Here is an 8,461-nt window from a genome sequence, read left to right as displayed (position 1 = left end):
GCCGGTCTAAGACCACTGCCAGAGGCTGGCTACGAGACGCTTTCCAGAAAAGGTGACCGACACTTTCTTCGGGGCAGGCTGGAGGCTTTAAAAAGAGTCGCTCGGTCAAGACACAAATGCTGGGCGCTGGGAATGCCCCGATGAAACACACATGGCTTTGATTCCAGCCGCTGGGGCAGCACTCGGCATCCACTTAGATACTGCTCCCACCTGGACTTCGGCAGGCCAGCACCAGGAGAGAGAGGAGGAGCTGAGGCTTTCACCCAACCACGTCTTCCGGATTCCCTCCAGAGCCCCGCCCCCTTTGGGCTTTCACGGCAGTGCCGTAAAGTAGAGAAGAGTCTTGGCTCCAGAACAGCCTGCCTCCGGCTTTACGGCAGGCCGCATTCCCCGCCTCTAAGTATGGCGTCCCCCTTTTAGGTATCCATCGTGGTTTTTATCCCCCCTGGCATGTGGCAGTGCTGAGCTAGGGCAGTTACCTATTTCGACGGGGCTGCAGAAAGCTGCATTTAAAGTTCGTTTCTGATCACAGCTCCAGGGACCCACGAGCTTTTGAGGGTCAGGAGTTGCCATTTCCTTCTAGTCCCTGCAAGTTCCTCCTCTGCCCCTGGTTTGTTTCCCCGCGCTACCTCCGGTCACTCTGAAGTCCCTGACACTCCCAGACTCAAACTATGAGCCTTCCGCAACTACCGTTGCGCTCGCCCCGTCATCTCCGGGCCTCAGGTACCCTGCGTCGCCTGTGGTGGTCCCAGTCCCTCGGCACCATCTCTTCGGTGGGCTCCTGGCGTGGTCAGTCATCCAAGTCCCCGGCCTATTGGAACCAAGTGGTGTCAGAGGCGGAGAAGATCGTGGGTTACCCCACATCCTTCATGAGCCTCCGCTGCCTGCTGAGCGACGAGCTCAGCAACATCGCTTTGCAGGTGCGAAAGCTGGTGGGAACTCAGCACCCTCTGCTTACCACAGCCAGGTGAGCTACTCGTTCCCCCCTAGCACACTTGCACCCACTCGAGTACTTTTTCCTGACCGACACACCATTCCTGCCTCACTCAGATTGGCTTCTTGCTAACCTCTTTTTACCTCCTTTACTCAGCCCTCGTAGACATTGGATGTTGTCTCTTCTCTAGTCCAGTCACCTTAACATTCTTCCTCTCTTTGCTCAGTTGAGCGGATATAAGTGGTTTTCTTTTGCGAAAACACGTGTAGGCTTTTTGCGTTTTTTGCTTAATTATTGAGGGCGAAGATGCCCCAGTGATTTGTGGTGGAATTGAGTAAGGATGTAGATTTGAGTCACTTGCTAGAAATGGTTGTTAGAAAGTGGGATGGATTCATTTTCAGTTCCGCACTATTAAAGAGGTCACCTCTAGAAAGAATAGGCGGGGGAGATAAGCTGAAGGTAGACAGCTCTTTTCAACGAATGTCCCCGAGTTGAAGTAGGAACTTGTCCAGTCACTAGTCATTGTTCTCTTGGGATTTGGGATTTTTTTTTTTATCATTTATGCAAGACTACTGTGAAACTTACCATTAGGATTTTAAGGGCCACAGCTTTTGCTTCCCCTTAAAAAAACTCCAAACATGCTGAAAATTTGCAAGAATACAAGTAGTACAATGAACACTTGTATACCCTTTAATCAGCTTCACCCATGAGATGTATATACAAATACTATTCACATGTTTATGTGAAATAAAAATACACACTTTTTTTCTGAAACATTTGAAGGTATATTGCATATGTCATGGTCATTTATCCCTAAATACTTCATTGAGTGTTTCCTTAGGGTAGGAATATTATTGACATAATTAATCAACTTAGGCACATTTAATGTTGATACACTACCTTTTTTTAATCTACCACTGATATTCCGGTTTTGTTAGTTGACCTAATAATGTCCTTTATAAAAGCATTCTTTCCTCTTTTAGTACAGGATCCAGCCTAAGAGTAGATACTGCATTTAGTTGCCATGTCTCGCTAGTCTCCTTCAGCCTTGAGGAACATTTCCACAGCTGTTCTTTGCTTTTATGACTAGATTAGTGGTTTTCTAATGGGGCAGTTTTGCTTGCTGGGGAATGTTTGGCAGTTTGTGGAGATGTAGTTACAACTGGGATATGCTACTGACATTTAGTGGATAGAGGCCAGGGATGCTGTTAAAAACCCTACAATTCCCTGGACAGCTCCTAACAATGAAGGATTATGTGCCCCACAATGTCAGTGGTACCAAGATGGAGAAACCTCAGTTGAAATTATCTTTTTTTGTTTTTTTACATTAAACTTTTATTTTGAGATAATTGTAGATTCACTTGCAGTTGGAAGAAATAATACAGAGATACCCAATGTATCATTTAGCCAGGTTTTCCCAGTGGTAACAGCTTGGACAACTATAGTACAGTTTCACAAGCAGAATGTTGACATTGATACAGTCAAATGCAAAACGTTTCATCACTACAAGGATCCTTCATATTGCTTTTCTATAGCCACCTTCGGCTCCCTTGCCCACCCCTTGCTTTAATTTTTTGAGACACCTGTGATTTGTTTCTTGCTACAGAAGTTACCAAATAGGAATAGTGGAGTGATTTTATTTCTTGGCATTATTCCCAGTTATCAAGATTGTCATCTTATGAGTGAGCTTAACTTGTCCAATAGCATGAATGTTAGTTCTCAAAGATTCTAGATGATGGAGACTCTGCACACAGACACACACTTATTTTAAAGCTTAATAATGGAACTAATGAGTTTATCATTCAATTTGAGGGCAATAATTTTACCAATCCTGTTGAAGCTGAGTACTCCCTGGTTCATCTCCCTGATCCCAAGTATGCTGGATTTTGTGTTTATTTTTCAATTTTAAAAATGCATGAGAATTTTTCTAAATAACATGTTTATTTTTTCTCTTTTTTGAAATTTATTGATATTGTAGTTTATTGCATATAGACTGTTCTAACTAGCTCTTTTAATTCATCATTGTTTCTAAGATTCATCCATGTTGAGTTTAACTGTGCTTCATTAGTTTTTCACTAGTGTATAAAATCCTATTTTGTGAATATGCCACGGTCTTCTTTCAGTCAGCTTTTGGGTTGTATGCATTTTTTTTGTATTATGAAAAATACTGCTGTGAATATTCTTGTATACATTGTCTGGTGTACTTGTCTTGAGAAAATAGATATAAGAGTTTATAGCTCTAGTAGGTGATATGCTTTCTAGAGTGGTTATGCCGGTTTCACTCTCATGAGCGGTGTCTGAACTCAGGTCACTCCGTGTTCTCACAACCCTAGAACCATGAGGTTTCTTAATTTTTGCTAATCAAATAGAGGGTTTGTGTGTATGGGTGAGGGGAATGGTAGTGTTAGCGGTGGGAGTTGTAATAGTATTGTATATTGTATTGTGCTTATTGTAGTCTCTATAATAATAATAATAAAGCATTGAAGTGAAAAGGGCACTAGAAAGATCCTTTTTAATGTGTATATTCTAAGAGTTACAATTTATCTAGTTAGTTGCCAGACTGTCAGATGGGGTCTTGGAGAAGATTCCATCTTAGGCCACCAGAAACACACTAGATAAAATCCTGTAAAGCTAATGGCTTTGAAACTTTATTGATTGTATCCTACCCTGCATACCTATTTCCATATTGCAGTGAAAGAACGGAGAAGAACAAAATAAGTTTCAGCAAAGTTGTTGAAGTAACACCTATGATTTGCTTTATTTTGTAAGGAAAGAAAGCTAATCTGCATGCAGTTTTATTACATTTATCTTGATGGTGTGTTGCAAATTATGTAAAGTCTACACTAACAGGTAGCTGATGAGCAAAAAACTTTTGGGGATATTGTGTGTGTGTGTGTGTGCGTGTGTGTGTGTGTGTACACACACACTGGATGGAGCAAAAATAGGTTTATAGTTCATATGGTAAATAATACAGTCATTATAAATAATAATACAGGAATAAGCTTTTTCGTACTCACTACTGTAAACCTATTTTTGCCCCACCCTGTATATCTATATACACTATATACTGTGTATATATCTGTTTTAGTGAAGAAGCAGGCATTTGGTCCATAGAGCTGACAGATTGTGGTTATTGTAAGTTACAGCTAAAAACATAGATTAGGCAGCTATATTATTTCACATGCTATGAACCTTACTTTGTTGTCATCTTGTCCCCAAAGCACTGATAATTAAGGAGGAAGAAGCTCTCAGCATGCTAGCGAAAGGGCACAAAGACCCCTTATAGTTGGTATAGTTAGGGCCAAGAGAAACCAAATTTGGTAATTCTTTTACAGTCCTACTTTACATTTTGAGTTTCTATTATTAAATGCAAGGACCATTGGATTATTTTACTTTTTGGGTAGCTCTGCATAGTATGTTAGGGGTGAAGCATATCTACTAGCCCTAAAATTTAGATGAATGATGATGTTTTTTGGCAAACAGCAGAGGGGGGGAAAGGAGATCACCACCGTTCATTTTCTACTACCTTCTCTTTCTTCACCTAAGCCATCTCATCAAGAAAAGGGAAAAGTGCCTGGAAGTAAACTCTCTAGTAGTTTAATGCAGAAGTGAGATTAGATTTAAAATCGCAATTTGGTAAGATAATGATTTTATTAGTAGGAACAATGTAGCAGTGTTTAACCCTTATAGGTTTTTTCGGATCTCTATGTTGTAGGCCCCAATTAGAAAAATAATCCAGAATTAATTAATTCAGTGTTTATTGAAGCTTATGGAGGAATATAAAGAAATATAAAACATGGTATCTGTTAATGAGTAGACATTTTCTTGGGCCCCAATATACAGGATTGGGTTAAAGTAGGTTTACAGTTGTTTGTATGAAAGTAACATAATAATAACAATACAGGAATAAACTCTCGCATACTGCTGTAAACCTACTTTTGCCCCACTCTGTATTTACAAATATCTGACAGAAGTAAATAACTTATGGCTAATGAGTAAAAGAGCTGTGTTACCTATTAAGTAGCCTAGAATAGTGAAGGATCTTTTATGAAGAAATTGGGATGTCATTAGGATGGATGGGTAGAAATTATATGGGTAAAATTTTAGGGTTATGGTAGTAGTGTAGTACGTATTTCTCCTTCATGATTATTTTTTCTCCTTTCCTCCTCAGGCTGTCATATGTCTATAAGGTATAGGAAGGACCTTAAAAGCAAGGATAAGTAGTGAATGAAGCAAAATAAGCAGAGTGAATGGAGGTAGAATAGCTAAAACAATGTTAAAGAAGACGAAGAAAGTGGGAGGAATCCTACCTAATATTAAGTTTTATCTATAACATTATTGATCAGGACAGTGTGGTATTAGCAGAGGAATAGAAAAGACAGATCGATGGAACAGAATAGAGAACCCAGAACTTGATCAATACGAATATACTCAATGATTTTTGACAAAGGTGCAAAAGCAATTCAATGAAAGAAAAATAGTCTTTTCAACAAATTCATACAAAGAAATGCTACTCAACAATGAAAAGAAATGAAATATTCATACAGCTTAGATGAATCTCAAAAGAATTATGCTGATTGAAAAAAGTCAGTCTCATTTCTCAAAAAATTAAAAATAGAATTACCATATGATCCAGCAGTTCTACTTCAGGGTGTAAATCCAAAAGAATTGAAAGTAGGGTCTTGAAGAGAGATTTGTTTGCCCTTATTCATAGCAGCATTGTTCACTACAGCCAAGAGGTGGAAGCAACCCAGATGTCCATCAGTAGATCAATGGATAAACAAAATGTGGTGTATACATACAATGGAATATTAGCCAGCCTCAGAAAAGGAGAACATTCTAGCACATGTTTCAACAAGCATGAATCTTGAAGACATTATGCTAAGTGGAATAAATCAGTCACAAAAAGACAAATACTATATAACTTCCTATATACAAGGTATTTAGAGTAGTCACATTCAGAAAAAGTAAAATGGTGGTTGTCAGGGGCTAGAATGAGAAGGAAACGGGGAGTTGTTGTTTAATAGATATAGATTTTCAGTTTTACAAGATGAAAATGTTCTGATGATTTGCTGTACCACATTATGAATATATTTAAAACTACAGTTAAAAATTGTTAAGATGCTAAATTTTATGTGTATTTTACCATAATTAAAGGAAAAGTCAGTCTCAAAAGTTTGTATACTGTATGATTCCATTTAGACAACATTCTCAAAATGACAACACTGTAGAAATGAAGAACAGATGAGTGGTTGCCATAGTCAGGGACAACGTGGGGAGCGGGGGGAATGCAAATACAAACAGGCATTTTGTGGTGGTGGGACAGTTTGATGTCTTGATTGCAATGGTGGTTACATGAATTTATACATGGGATAAAAGTTGTATAGAATGGTATACACCTACACACACAAATAAATGCAGTTTAACAAAATGCTGAAAATGGAATAAGCTCTAGTTTTGTTAACAGTAATATACCTATGTTAATTTTTTTGGTTTTAATATTGTACTTCACCTATATATTGGTAGAAGCCGGATGAAGGATACATAGGACTCTTTTTTTTTATACTATTTTTGCAACTTTTCTGTGAGTCTATAATTACTTCATTATTTTGGAAAGCTAAAAGAATTACTTTGAATTGAGAGGAGAAAAATGAGTGAGTGAATGAACAAATGAATGAACAAACAAACAACAGGTAAGTTCAGGGGACAGGAGACTTGTTCTGGTTTCATCTATGTCAGTAGGGAACAGTGTGGCTCTAGGAAGTTATTCTACCTCTCTGGGCTGTAGTTTCTTAAGCAATGAAGTAAGTAGTTTGCCTAAATGATTTCCAAAGGTGTTGCCAATTCTAGACTAGTGTAGAAATTAGTGTTATATTTGAATGTGGCAAGTAAGGAAGCCATCATCACTTCTCAAGGAAGTGAGCAGATTGAATGCAATATGGTGATACAAATCTATAGTCCTTTTCCTACTATTTAAAAATACTAAAAGCTAAGAAGACAATGTTTTTTCAGACACATAAACCTGACCTGAACTGATGAGATTCTATATCGTCTTTCTTTATCCCACTTAAATTGAGTATTCTTGAACTTTGCTGCAGAAATACTAATGTGTTTGAATATGGAGTGCTGCCTCATATCCGGCTGGAGTGCTGGGTAAAATGCACCTTCCTAAAAAAAAATTTAAATTTGGAAAGACATTTGGTTTCAGGGACTTTGGGTGAGGGATCATGGGCTTCTCCAGGCAGGACCATGTTATATGCAGGATGCAGTAGAAGCCCAGCTTCGTGGCGTAAATTGGTGGTGTGGGAAAAGCTGAAAGTAGTAGCAGTGCACCAACCCCCCACTTCTTCCCAGTACAGCTTGTACCTTGTCGTTCATTACTCTCTTGCTAATTAAATGTACTTGTGAAAAATACATATTTTTATTTCTAATCACTTAAATTTCTGTATAAATCATGATTTTTATGTACTTTCAGCTTTTATAAATTTACTTCACATACTATCTATTGTCAAGCACTTAATGCTTTTAATCATATGGAGGGCATTTAATTCTTTTAAAGGTGATGACTAATACCTTTTGTATATGCTTGATTAAATTTTTGTTGCTTAAACTGCTGATTTTATTGAGCACCATGGCTTTATTTGTTTTAATTGATTATACTTGACAGAGTTGGCTCTTAGGATTAAATTTTTGTTTAAATATTTTTTACTTTTGCCTTCAAAACATTGATCTATATTTCAGATATAGATAGATGGGATTAATTTAGTATACATTTACTGGGGACAAATGAAGATACTTAGTCTTTCTCTTAGAAGGTATTGATATTCCTTGGCAGAAAGTTTTTGTTCCTGACTGAGTTTATTGCAGTTACTTGGCTACCTAAACAACCTTATTATTCTTTTCTGCATGGTAAAATTCTTCAGAGCTCTTTGAATTTATTATTAGAAATTTAATTTTAGTCTCTTCCATGTTTATGAAAGACCCTTTCTAGATTCAGTTCTGTAATTACTGATGGAAAACCTACATTACTTATGCAGGACTTTTTCTTGGATGACTAGGAGAAAATTATAAATTTTAATTCATTCCACAAATATTTGAGGTACTCTGGGCGCGGGGTGTACAAACAAGGATAAGATAGTTGCTGTTCTTCAGGAATTCATGAGACAGTATAGTGAGCATGAGTCAGAAATCAGACTGTTTAGATTCATATCCTGGTTGTACCACCACCAAGCTCTGTGATCTCAGGCAATTCACCTAACCTCTCTGTGCCTTGGTCCCCTCATTGGTAAAATAATAATAGTGCCTATATCTTAGGGACCTATGAAGATTAAATAGGAAAATAAAGGTAAAGTGCTTAGGCTAGTACCTGACACATAGAAAGTATCAAGATGCTGGCAGTTGTTGTTATTATTTTATTGTTAGTAGAAATCCTTTTAGTGGGGAGGCATTCAAATAGAGTACCTTGAGATAAATGCTTTGGTATGTGTGAACAACATGCTGTAGAGACAGAGAGGGAGGAAAAAAAAA

At 37.9% G+C, this 8,461-nt stretch overlaps 1 protein-coding gene across 2 annotated transcripts in view; it reads left to right on the top strand.

Moving 5' to 3' along the window:
• The first annotated feature begins 384 nt into the window (after window positions 1-384).
• Window positions 385-8,461, top strand: part of PDSS2 (decaprenyl diphosphate synthase subunit 2) — a 249,313-nt gene continuing 241,236 nt past the window's right edge. For both annotated transcript variants that reach the window (XM_054569790.1, XM_054569788.1), the window contains exon 1: window positions 385-967. In XM_054569790.1, the coding sequence (XP_054425765.1) occupies window positions 672-967 (296 nt within the window). In that variant the 5' untranslated portion in view covers window positions 385-671. The remainder of the gene's footprint in view (window positions 968-8,461) is intronic.

The sequence above is a fragment of the Pteronotus mesoamericanus genome, unplaced genomic scaffold (genome assembly GCF_021234165.1).
Source record: "Pteronotus mesoamericanus isolate MK-2021 breed Mesoamerican mustached bat unplaced genomic scaffold, CSHL_Meso_final contig_20, whole genome shotgun sequence".
Taxonomy (NCBI): domain Eukaryota; kingdom Metazoa; phylum Chordata; class Mammalia; order Chiroptera; family Mormoopidae; genus Pteronotus; species Pteronotus mesoamericanus.
Note: the sequence above shows the minus strand (reverse complement) of the source record. Positions and strands in the feature narration are given on the sequence as shown.